The 13,905-nt window shown below is 36.6% G+C and overlaps 1 protein-coding gene across 1 annotated transcript; it reads right to left on the bottom strand.

Moving 5' to 3' along the window:
- Positions 1-10: 10 nt before the first annotated feature.
- LOC113240230 lies at positions 11-10,700 on the bottom strand (the record flags this gene model as incomplete). Its single annotated transcript, XM_026477479.1, has 6 exons — positions 10,514-10,700; positions 8,221-8,392; positions 6,962-7,093; positions 5,831-5,927; positions 2,839-2,946; positions 11-142 (listed from the first exon to the last, which is right to left on the bottom strand). Coding segments are annotated over exons 1-6 (828 nt in total), but the record flags the coding sequence as incomplete, so codon positions are not given.
- Positions 10,701-13,905: the final 3,205 nt, after the last annotated feature.

A 13,905-nucleotide genomic window follows, 5' to 3' on the forward strand; every position in this document is an offset into this window, starting at 1 on the left:
ACAGCATAATAATTCCAAAAGCAGTCATGAAGACGGGAACTTGACTCTGGATAATGGAGATCACAACTAATGAGCGCAGGCGCTGGCTTGAACGGGTCAACTCCCAGCCTGAGTTGAATATCGCATTGGGAATTTTCTCTGCCTGATGGTGGACAATACGATAATAGTAATTAATCTAGGTTAAATGTAACATCATGATAGAACTTACGTAGTTTTAGTCTGTACCGAGTTCTAGATTTTCTAAATTGTTACACAATGGAAATGAAACTGTTTTAACGGATACTTCGACTAATCCGTAGAACAAAGACCTATGTGCAAGATGCTGCTTATTCTCGGGACATTGTACATTTCGTTTGTTGGTCTTGACTGCGGATGTCCATAGTCTTAATTGACTGCAGTTTAATTTTGTATTTCCGAAACGAAATAATAAATAAATAAAAAAATCTGAAAACACAAAAACAAATTATGTTTTAACCTCTTTTCGCTGTATAAGGTACGTCACACTTTGTTCTTCGGATGAGTTGACTTATTAATATGTTTTTTATTTCTAATTGCCTTATAATTAATAAATTTAATTTAATATAATGAATACTGTTAAAACAAAATATTTTTCAGAAAGTTTTTTTTGGTAAATCAAAAATAAGGTATTTAAAATGAATAATAATTTGTTGCTTTCCAAAAATATGGCCTTAACCAAAATTGTGCATTTTTTGTCTTATTAGGTTTTAGGTATTCTTAGCTTCACTAAGAATGGGCAAATTTTAGTGTAAAAAAGTCCGATCTTTTGTTGCTTAAAATAATCACGTCATAACATGGCCCTGTACACGAGTATTTTAGAGTGGTCACACACGGTGACTTAGTAGCGATGTAAACACGCGTTCTTGAAATGCGCGATTGCATCGCTACAATTGCGATTTACAGGCGATTGCATCGGAGCAAACGCGCGGTTGCATCGATGCAATCGCTTATAAACCAAAAGTGTAGCGGTGCAATCGCGCGTTTTTTCCGATGCAGTAGCGCGTTTGCATAGCGTTCGCTGCTCTAAGTCGCGCGTGTGTAACCTCTCTAAGATTTTAAAACATCTGCAGAATGCAGATGTTTTTAAACAATCTTGTTGATGGATTATGCGATTTTGAGATAGGCCGCTATTCTAGAAAACCATCGAATTGTAACTACAGGGGAAAACAGGGTGGTTTGCATTAATATTAGGCTAATTACACACGGCGCCGTAACATCAGCAGCACCGCGCCGAAACTGCAGCGCTGCAGTGTAGTCGACCTTGCATTTATATACACACTTTCATACACGCACTACGCGTCACGGCGACGGCGTTACTTGATACTAATGTACATCAGTACGATTTTAGTAGATGACGTCGTATGGGCTGGATTTTCACTGCTGGTGCTGCGGCATGACGCCGTAAGCCTTGCGGCGCTGCAGCAGCAAAAAACGCCGCCGCCGCGGCGTCATGTGTAATCGGCCTTAGACATAACTGGTTGTGTCCATGGGACCTCTAAAGGGCTCGAAACGTTGGTTTGTTTATGCGATTTACACCCGAAAAATAGTTATGACAAACCTTAGTGGTTTAAAATGCGATTACAAACATATTTGTGTATTTTGTTCTTTATACAATAAATAAATTTAAAAAAAAAAAAAAAAAAGTTATATTTCCAATAATTTTAATCTGTCAATTCTTCAATAAATCCTCGCTAGAAAATAAAAACACGGTTGTGAAAGTATTTTAATTTTTTTAATTTTTAACGCACACACTCATGGCCTCTTACTGCGGAAACCCTGTATCGCGGATACCATGTACACACACCACAACCACAAATTACACCGAAACTCAGGAGAGAAAGAAATGTAACGCCATACAGATATTTCTCTCGGCCCAGGAATCGAACCCGGGACCTCTGCGTGGCACTTCAGCATGCTAACTGTCCGACCACTGAGGCCATCAATCAACAAGCATTTAAAAAGCAAGTACCAAGAGCCACATTAACACGTCCATTTCGCAGTACCTCAACGGTGGAGTACAGGCTAATCGCTCACCCCTGTGGTCACGCTATACTTGACTTTTGATTAAAATCTACCTGCTTTGAGACAAAGTGCTAAGTAAAGTTAACGTGCTATAGTAAAATTTTAATAATGTAGCTGAGAAGTTGACTATTGTGTAACATTTGAAACAAAATGTAACCGTTGTAAAGAATTTCTCGATTTTCGTAACTTATGTATTTTGGGAAAGCGCCAAAGTTACTTGAATATTGCTTGGAATTCCTGTTAAAATCGTGTTTTAAATATTTAGTGGTATTTTTAATTTTTAAGATATAATCATTATTGTAATTTCTAAGTATAAAAATCGAAGAACTTTGAGCTAAGTTTTCTCCAAAACTATACAAAATTGGCACACGGGAGTTTTCGTCCTGCGTTTAGAATATTAACACGTATTCCTTGCTAAGCTTCACTCAAAATGTCCGATCTGAAGGCATTTCGAAACACTGTGCGGCGGCAACGTGGCAGTTCGCATTCAACTAGTAATCCGAACACAAGCCCCGAATCGTTTGAGTTACGGCTTAACTTGTAATATTTCAAATAGTAAACTTAATCAAACCGCATACTTTTCTCAATCAACGTTCTACGTTATTGAAATAAAGACGACCGCCGACTCACATAACTTAATACAAAATTTTGTATGGAAAAATCTACGGCGGGAGAGGCGCGGCGCGCGTCCTTAGTACCCACTGAGTCTGTGCGTATTTCATAGTTCCACTGTAAAGTAAAATCAGTTTACTACTTTTTTAAGTTTGAGAGAAATCTAAATAAAGTTTTAGACCTCACCTCGATGATGATATCTCCACCCGACAGCATGTAGGCTCCCGTTAACAAGGTCACACACGCCATGTAGCTCAAGAATTGGAAGAGAGTGGCTGAATTTTGTTCCATTGTCTGTGTTAAAAAGAATAACTAATTTTAAACAGGACAAATTACTACGCCTTTTTGCTACAGACTATAGGCAATGTTAAAAATAACTTTCCTCTTCTCGATGTTCCTTATCGCGGTCTCTTCAACAATAACTGAAATGCATATGAAGTCCTTGTCAAAACTAATCATATGGACAGGTCGAGAGACAATTTCGAGGTAAGCGTGTGTTTTTTGTCAGTCAGTTTATACTCAATTTTACTACATATTTTTTTGTTTGTGTGTTTTGTTGTTTGTTTTTTTGTCGATCATGCATAAATATAATTAATTATCTAATTTTTGTCCTAATAACCTGTAGCATTTCGAGGATAAATCGAAAAAATTTGAATATTAGGTCATTTCGTGATTTTTATCTATCGAGGAAACTTTATTGTTTTATGTTTCTGATTAATGTCTATGCTTGAATATATCGGGTAGTTACTCATACAATATTTTATTTTTAACTTTAAAACGGATATACCCCTCTAAAATCAAATCGAAGATTAGGAATTTTTCCTCTGCTCCCTCTTAAGGAAATCGCGATAACGAATATAGCGAAAGCGGATAAAAGTTTTGAGGTTTTTTCGGCGTCAATCACAACAAACATTTGAGACAGTTCTTTTTGGCGTCAGTCACAACAAACTTTTGAGGTCGATTCTTTTTGGCATTAGTCACAACAAACTTTTGAGGTCGCTTTTTTCGGTGTCAGTCACAACAAACTTTTGAGGTCGGTTCTTTTTGGCGTCAGTCACAACAACCTTTTGAGGTTGGTTCTTTTCGGCGTCAGTCACAGCAAACTTTTAAGGTCGGTTCTTTTCGGGGTCAGTTACAACAAACTTTTGAGGTCGGTTCTTTTTAGCGTCAGTCACGACAAACTTTTGACGTCGGTTCTTTTTGGCGTCAGTCACAACAAACTTTTGAGGTTGGTTCTTTTCGGCTTCAGCCACAATAAACTTTTGAGGTTGGTTCTTTTCGGCGTCAGTTACAACCATCGAGTATATAACCAGACATAGATACGAAATGTCGTTTATTTTGTTAGAAAACTTTTCTGTCAAATGACAACTGGTGACAACTGCGCTCTGATTGGCCAGCCCGAAATAAAATAAATAAAATAAAATAAAATGTAGGAAATGAAACTATTTTTCCGGATTTAAATCGCGTATATTTGTTTTTTCAAACAAACCGACGTTTCGGGCCCTTTACAGGTCCCATGGTCACGGTTGAAAAAACAAATATACGCGATTTAAATCCGGAAAAATAGTTTCATTTCCTATGTGTAACAATCGCGAAAACCTAAGAACTCGATAAAATAAAATGTTTTATTTGTTCATTTTAAAGGGCATAGTACAGGGGCGGATGTTTCCATTTAGGCTTGTTAGGGCACAGGCCGTGTTAGGAAATATCGCTCTTCTATGCTATTAATAGTAATCTTGCTCTTATATAATTTTAAGATGATGAAACAGACTACCTTAATATCTACTGTAACTGGTGTTACAACTGATACAATAACTAATTACAGTAAATTTTAACTTTTCAGACTAAAAATTGATTATCCTAATTGTCAGTGTCTGTGAGTGCAAGTATGTGTATCTGAAGGTGTGTAATTGTATGGAATGTGTGAATGTGTATATGTGTGTCATCCATTCGATAGACGTACAATGTCCAAAATTATACATTGTCATACCAAGTTAAATAGTATCATTTCCATTGCTTGTCTCATATATAAGAAGTTACTAAAATAATAGTATTATAAGTTTATATAAACATAAATGTAAATTAAATTTCGATTTGTGTATATTTATATTATTTATTTACATTATATATATTATGTACATACTGATATAGTATAAATTTTATGTCTACTTACTTATTTATTTATATATTTCAAACTTGTAATAATAATTGCTCAATCTCCTCATATGACTTAGTTTCGAGTCATTTTGTAATTGCTAACTTGCATTCACGAACTATTTTCTTGTAGATCCAGTTCTCTGTTTAAATTATTATATAGATATGAGACCCCGTATTTGTACTGTCTACTAGCCGCAGTAGTTTTTATTTTTGGTACCGACTCTATGTTATAGTTTCTATTTAGGTAGTGTGTTAGAATTCGAAATATACATTAGAGTTGGGCAAGCAAATATTGTATTATCGAAATCGATAGCCAAGACAATATATATGTATATAACCATTACCTGTTTTTTTTACACGACTGATCAAACAAAGGAGCGTAATATTTTCATGGTGAATATATGTAAGAAAATATCGTTTATTGATTCCTGTATAACTTCTGAATGTTTCCACCAATTTCGAATCGTGTAGCATTATCACAATCCATAGTCATTCTGAGTGAGCATGGCATTGGGTATGAAAAAATGTCAAACATACAATTTTGTACTGACAGCAAACAAAAAAATATATGTAATAAAAATTAAAATAAAATATTTTTTTTCGATTTTATTTTGCAATGAAGTAGAAATAAAAATAACGAAAATGGATGGATTTAAGTCAGGTGAGGGATAAGGGAAAACTGCCATGTTTAGTTAATATGCACTAACTAGATACCTAAATATACAGGTACGTATTTCATAATTCTAGGCATCGCAACTACACTATTAGACTTTTAAGATTTAATTGAATAGCTTTTATGAAGATTGCATAATATATAAATGTAGTCTCAAACAAAAACAATTCTCCTGAGCAATGAAAATGAAGTAGAAAATGTTCTACCTTCAAGGATAGCAAATTTGGGGACGAATCTGGTTTATCGATCCCACTTTCAGCGAAAGCGGATAATCTAATTTTTGAGGTCGGTTCTTTTCAGTATCAGTCACAACAAGAACTAACCATACAAATGGTAGAGGCCACTTACCACCATTTTGACCATTGCTAGCGACAGCAATAGGAGACCTTCAGTGATTTGAATGCTGTACGTGGTCCCTAAAGCGTATTGGAGGTTACGTTGGCTCCTGGTAAAAGTAGATTACAACAAATTACATTAAAAAAAACCCACAATCATCGTCAGCTAATTATGACGATGGAGACAGTTTTAGGTCATGGTCACGCTAGACCTATGCAGGCTGAGGACTTAATACGTTTTTCAACAGTTGTGTAGTTTCTTGGACATGCATGATGATTGATGATTTCAACATGATGTTTCCTCTTTTGATTTCTAATCAAAACACGGGTATAAATCGTCACAGCGTCAAACTTAACTCTCTGTTGAAAAGCAACTACAACAACAGGCCTCTATGGACTGGGCACACATAGATTGTTACTTTTTAAATACTTTTAAAAAGCCAGTTAAATGCTATAATGAATGGCATTTCACTGCCTCCGTGGCTGAACGGTTACCATGCCAAGGTCCCGCCCACAGAGTGACCCACAGCTGTGTAGCCCAGTGCATATGACTACTTCCTCTTCTTATCGTATTGATGGCATACACTGGCCCTTTCTTGTATAATAAATTAAATAATATATCCCCTTTTTGTGAACTCTCTAAATACGAATGCAAACTAAAATTGACCAGATATCTCCTGCTCCTTAACTATGATGAGACTGAAAATCTACTAAAAGTCGTCAAATAACCTCACACTTCCACACTCACAAACACACACGCACACACACACACACTCACTCACGCACTCAGACACACTCACTCACTCACTCACTCACGCGCTCACACACATAATTTGTTTTACTTATTTTTTACTTCCTCCTCAGTACTTTGTATTTCGTCATTACTACTAACATGACTATTATGACTACATGACTACTAACATGGCTATTACAAGCTCTGCTTAGTTTGGGCTCCAGTCTCCCACAATACATTACTCTAAGCTTACGTAATAATGTATATTTACTGTAATTGTAACGTTTCTTTGTATTGTGTTACAAGTAGCCGCCGTTAAATCCTCAAGCGTGCAGGTGTTAGGGCACACTGGGTACGATGTGAGGTGGGCCATCGTTTGACTACTGCAGTTAGAAAACAATTATAGGTTACCATAATATTTCTTTATGAAATTTGATGCCTGTGATGAAGTCTTTGCGGAAATCTCTCTCTAAAACATCCAAGTTTTCGCCCGAGCGCTGCAAATACTTCTGCCTGAGACTGCCGAAGTACGCTTCGAGGGTCCTGCAATATGGTCAATATAAAGATTATCTAATAAAGCCCATTTAATTTAATTTTATTTTATTCAGTATTTATTCATTAAAATTACATTACATGTGCCCTGCATGGGCGTGGCTAATACTTAAAAATTTACTTAGACAAGCAAATTATTAAACTTAAAAATTAATAATAAAAAATAAATTAAATAACAAAAGTATTAAATTCTTATAAATAATACAATATCTGAAAAAAGTAACGCAGTATCAATTAAATAATGAATCTATAATATACTAATTATTATAATTGTAGAGTTCAATATTGAGTGATCCAGGGATCCTTGTCTTTAATAAGATCTTGTATTGCGTAATAAATAACACTTTTGTATGAGAAGGTTTTTCAATTTGTTACAAAACATTTTCTGAAATAATACATTGTTTAGGACCATGTTATATAAGGCTATTGGTCTGTAATAAGGGCTATTTTTAAAAATTTTAAGTTTAGGCGATGGAGGTACCAGCTTATACTGTCTACGTTCACTTCTGACATGTTCAATGAAGTTTATATTTTTTCTAACAAATGTCGCTATTTCGGCTACCACGTCGTAGGTTTAAGATTGTCCTGAGGCATTTTTTCTGTTTATGTATACCTTTTTCATGAGTGTGTCCCCACATGATAATTTTATCTTTAACGATGCTTGGGGCAGGTTTAGGATAAGTTTGTGTCATAATAAAAAGATAAATAAAAAATTACCAACTTCTGCCGCCAAGTTGTAATGTGAATACTCCGTACTCGGGCTTTGAAAGGTATGCAGGCGGACATATGAGCACATAGAATTTGTCTATTTATGTTTATGGTGACGGGCGCAGTGGTAGTGCCTATCATATCTTCGCGATTTAAAGATCTGAGTGACATAAGTTGACAAATCTCATGTAATTTCATCAGCACACTTACCTTGACCGAAACGCAGTAATGCTCACATTACTGCTTGGCGGTAGATATAGACAAGGTGGCAGCACTTCCCTGGACGAACCTTTAACAAGGAACTCTACTGCTACGAAAAATGTCTACGAGCCGTGAGGAGTGGATGAGGCTACACCGATAACAGCCTGGCTCTTAAATAGGAGGAAAAATACATTTGAATCTGTTCAAACCTGAATTTATATCCCACGAAGACTAGCGAGGTAGCAACCAAGCAGTCCACAGCTGTCATCAATTGTATCAGTAGCCACCAGTGAATTTCGACCAATGTTCTCAAGATATTAATGACAATCCCTGTGTCTTGTGGAGAAGGATATAGCACTACTTCTGTGCGAATGGGGATACCTGAAATATTAAGCCTAGATACATGCCGTTTCACTAAACATCTGATAGTGCATGACAATGAAATAAGAAGTGTCCGTAACCATAATCGCGTTGTGGCGCTTTAAAGATGTATAATAAATGGGGTATTCATACAAATTAACTTTAGTACATATTTCAATCTGTAGATGGCTACACTTGGATAAAATAAAAAATACAATTGAATCGCGAAAAATTGAGATATGTCATGTTAAAATATTTAAATAACATTTTAGGAATGTTTTAACCCCCCAAATAAGCCGGTTTCTGAAAGGGTTTTAGTGCCATAGACCACATGTATACGCTGCTGCAGGTCATACAGAAGACCGAGGAGTATAACCGGCCACTTTGCTTAGCGTTTGTGGACTATGAGAAGGCCTTTGATTCGATCGAGACCTGGGCGGTGCTGCAGTCTCTACAAAGCTGCCAAGTAGACTATAGGTATATCGAGACACTTATACAAAAACGCCACATCCAACTGCAACGAGGCGTGAGACAGGAAGATGTGATATCTATCAAACTGTTCATTGCTGCGTTGGAGGATATTTTTAAGCTTCTGGACTGGAAAGGACTTGGCATCAACATCAATGGCGAGTATTTAACACATCTTCGATTTGCCAATGATCTAGTTCTTATGGCTGAGACCTTGGGAGAAATAAATATAATGCTCGAAAATCTCAGCAGTGTTTCCCAAAGAGTGGGTCTTAAGATGAACATGGACAAGACGAAGATCATGTCGAATATCCATGTTGTACCCGCTCCAGTTAAAATTGGGAGCATTACGCTCGAAGCTGTTGACCATTACGTATACTTGGGGTAGACAGTCCAGTTAGGTAAGTCCAACTTTGGGAAAGAGATCTCTCGTCGAATCCAGCTCGGATGGACAGCGTTCAGGAAACTACAAAAAATCTTTGCGTCCTAATTACCTTAGTGGTTCAAGACGAAAGTCTTTGACCAGTGTGTGTTGTCAGTGATCACACATATGTGATCCATAGATCAGATACGTGGTCCCTTACTATAAGAAGGTACAAGGTCACTCCCAACCGATGGCCGTTGGGGCGGAAAGGTTCTTCAATGCCGACCGGCACTGGACGTCGGTCAGTGGGTAGGCCCCCCACCAGGTGGACCGACGATCTGGTAAAGGAAGCCGATTGATGCGGGCAACGCAGGACCGATCGTCGTGGAGATCGTTGGGGGAGGCCTATGCCCAGCAGTGGACGTCGTACGGCTGAATGATGATGATGTTGATGATTAGGAATGTTGAATTAAAATTCGTTTACAATAAACTGTCGTTGAACAGTTGAAATGGTATACCTTTTTATTTGTTAGTTTGCAATAAATTGTATGGATGGCATTTCTTCGTTTGTTCTCGAAACTCATTAACGGTTTACCTCTGACTTTCACTTTAAAATATATAAATAAAAAAAGACATTCCCTTGCGATTTTTTAATTTGTTATTATGCGTAATCAGCGCCTGAACAAGAGCTATAATAACCTTGACAAAAATGTAATAGCTGCCATCTGTTGGCCATTTCGAATATTATTTGGTACTGTCTATAAATAAGCATCCGAATAAATGGAGGTACGAGTGCGACATTTTTTTATATGACATTGTGTATTATATCACAGTGAAAAGAAATTGGTTAGACTGTGATTATTATTATCTGTGATAAAGATAAAAGACTGTTTTTGTAAGTCTGCGTAATTTTAGTTTTAGCATTCCATTCTTATAATAAAATAACAAATATAAATTCATCCGCTTCCGTGCGGCTCCCGGCGGCGGATGTAATATTCTGAGGAATTTAAATGTTGTTGCCTAGTAAATACTAGTAACTGGGCGGACCGCGCGAAATCTTTCGCTTCGTGTAACAGAGTCTCAAGCAAAGTCCGTGGGTTCGAATCCGTGCTCGCACATCGTTATGAAACCTGCACGTCGGAGAAGGTTCCCAACTCTCGAAAAAGTCCCCAACCCGCATTGGGTCAGCGTGGCGGACTAAACCCTCGCAGGGGAAGGGATTCGTGCCCGCCATTGATTGAGGCTTGGTGATAATGATTTAATAAAAATAACACTTTTGACCATTTTTATAAAACAGAAATCGAACTTACCTTCTTTTATATAAACCACGATTCCCTCTATAGTGGTCGACACCAGACCTATGGTCAACGTTACTATTAACATTATGCAATACCGCCTTGCAACCTTCACTGATTTCAAATCTATCTCCCAAACAGCGAACTCCCTGCCACCTTCCACAATTTTCTTGAGGAATATCTTAATTCGTTCTCTCGACATGTAGCACGTGATGAACTTTGCAAGCACGTGTATATGAGCAATTATGAATTGCATTGCATCATTTTTTTCCCTATCAGATACGTCACGCAAAAAAATTGATAACAGTTCGTTGAAAAAATTACCAAATATGTAAAGGTTGAATGTCACAGCGTAGATGTTATATAGTGTCTGTTGAAGTTTGGTCAAATTGCGGTCTTCGTACCAAAAATTGCCACCGCCCAGGTAGAACAATGCATTACATATTTTCTTCATATGATCTCGCTGTGGATGTCCTTTCTTTTCTGTGTCCTTCTTGGTTGTCGTTTTTTTTTCGAGTGTGTAAAGTTTTTGTTTACTTTCCATAGTTTTACTTTTGCTATGATATTAAAAACACTAGTAATAATATTTTAGTAAGTCATTCTGTATTAGAGCCTGTGCACACGACGGGTTTTATGCGCGCCGACGACGCGCGTAAATGCAATTCAAACGCGATGTAGTCGCAGATGACCTTTGTACAAAGTACCACGTACAAATTCGTAGTGCCGTAAACGCGCGTCATTTGCGCGTATACGCGCCGTAGATGCGAACATCGAACGCGCTTCTCGCGCGCGTTTGTATCGCGTTTTACGCACGTTTGACTAAATATAAACGCAACATTCTGCTTTTTGAGCTTCTACAGCGCGTGTAATACGCCATGTGCATAGGCTCTTCAGGCCACAATATATATTTACCTGACACACCTGCTAGCTGGAATACCTTTACGTGTACACGTCATATACAAGTATCTCTGCTGCGAACAAGCAAATGTGCCAGCTCCGGGTTTGTGTATTTCGGCCTTAATCTTTAATTATATGCTAAATGAAAACGTATAGAAAAGGGCTTATAAGATATAAAGAAGTCATGATATGTAGTTGGATGTGGAGTTTGGTCTGGGTATAGTATTAATATGTGTATTCAATTATTTTTGTTTATGATAGAATAAGTGCGCATTTGGAATAAGAGACACTAACCTCTTGAGAACCGGATGTAGTCCGTAATAACGGCCTGTGACGACATTGTCCACTGGGTGATCTGGGCTCAGGACCTGAACTTATAAGTTCCTTGTACTTGGACAGGTTATAGTGTCTTTCTGTTTTTTTTTTTGTACTTAAGGGGTCGCTAGGGAGGGTCACAATAAATAAAACTTATGAAGAAATATACGGGAATGTCCATGTCATTATGTTATGCCCACTATTTAACGTTAGTTCGTTTTTAACATTGCGTACTGTAGTATAATATCAGCGACTCTGTGGTTTCTACGCCATTTTGCTTGTGCTACAGAACAGACCTTTAATCTCACACCAGTATCTACGATGTGGTACTAAAATTTACGTATAATGTTCTTTATATTATTTATTAATGAGCTGAGATAAATAACCAATTAGTTTTATGTATTAAGCCGCTGCAGAGGGTGTAAAAATGGTTTACATTCACAACCACATTAAATTTAAAAGACGGCAGGGCTTACCTGGAACAAACTCGCCGAAAACCGAGGACAGTGGAAATCATGCTAAGAGGCAAATATTCAACAGTGGAATCAACAATATGCTGAGAAATAGAAGAAGACGAAGATTTTATGCTACATATGTGAGTATTTCTGCCGTTACAAGTGCCATTCAAGGTTTTTTTAGTGAATTTAGAGTAGGTTTTTTAATTATAATAATGACAAAAATACTTAAATTGGAAAAAATAGTAACAAGAAAGTATTTTATTTCGGTGTAATTAATTACAGAAAAAGTAGAAATTCGAAATGAAACATAAATATATGTTTATCACTAGTATCAGGTTTCTTACCACGGTATGACTTCTTTTTATTTTCCCGATATTTCCCGATATTAAGTCATACCGTGGTAAGAAACCTGATACTAGTGATAATCATTTAGCGAATAACCACGAAAGTCTTAAAATCTATATAAATATATGTGTTATTAGTTGTTATTTTTAATTTAGTTCTTAAAAATGTTAGAATTTTATAATTACTGCAGCCATGTAAAATAACAATTTCTAATTACCGTTGGGATAAAATATTTGTGTATCAATAACTCGAAAACTAATTTGTCCATTCAAATGCCATTTAGACATTTTAATAACTTAGATTAAAGTTGTTCATATTTCAATGTTATTGGGTATAATAAGCGAGAAAAAAAAATTACTACGGTAATTAGACTACCAACACCATATTGTGGTATGGCCGATAGTCCTGTAAAGCTTAGGTTGTTCAAAATTTATGAATAATTGGGTAATCTTTAGGAAGTTTGGAAGTATTTTTGATTGGACTGTAATCAAAGGCTGTATAAAATTATAATTTAAAAGATTTGAGGACGAAAATCAGCGGTCGTAGAGACCTTGGTCTGTGGGCGTTGTGCGAATAATGCTGGCTGCGTTCCCATTTGATAGCGATGCATTGTGCGAAATACGAGTCAGGGGGTCTATTCGTCCTCTGTCCGATATCTTTTTAAATTCAAATTCAAATCATTTATTGCATAGTCACATGGGAATAAGATGTTAATAATAAAATCACAGTACCTGTGACACCCTGGAAGGGTGTTTGCAAAAAGAGTGGCGCTGTACACATTTTATTACACACAATTAATTAATACCACACTTACATAGTAGTGTCTAGTAGGACTATGTAACTTACACATTACACACAATTACTATATTATTAAATTGAAGTAATTATGTTTAAACTCGTAGCTCTATACTAATGGATTTCTAGTGAAATTACAGGCACATGGGACTTGTCAACTTACGTCTCAGGGTGACGTGCGCAGAGGCAGTGCCCCTCAGATTTTTGCAATTTAAAGCTCTGAGTGGCACTGTAATTGTCATGAACAGGCGTGTAGCTTCCCATCAGGCGCTTGTTCGTCCCGTCACTTGACGTTATAAAAAAAAATATATAGATTTTTACCTACATACATCTATAATACAGTATTATTACTTATTAAATATCAATTTAAAAAAGGTCATCAAAAATATCATTGAAGTATTCTGTTATACTGCAATAACTCTTATCAAAAAAGTTTTACGTTGTATTTTAAAAGCTTTGGAATCCTGAGTACATTTTATGCTGTTCGGGAGACGGTTATATATTTTTATTAACATTGGGTGGGGACCATTTTTGAAAAAGGTAATTTTAATTTGTTCACGATTACGATTATTGCGTTTTATCGTTTTTAGCGGCGAA

This window comes from Hyposmocoma kahamanoa, unplaced genomic scaffold (genome assembly GCF_003589595.1).
Source record: "Hyposmocoma kahamanoa isolate Upper Pololo Valley unplaced genomic scaffold, ASM358959v1 127604, whole genome shotgun sequence".
NCBI lineage: Eukaryota > Metazoa > Arthropoda > Insecta > Lepidoptera > Cosmopterigidae > Hyposmocoma > Hyposmocoma kahamanoa.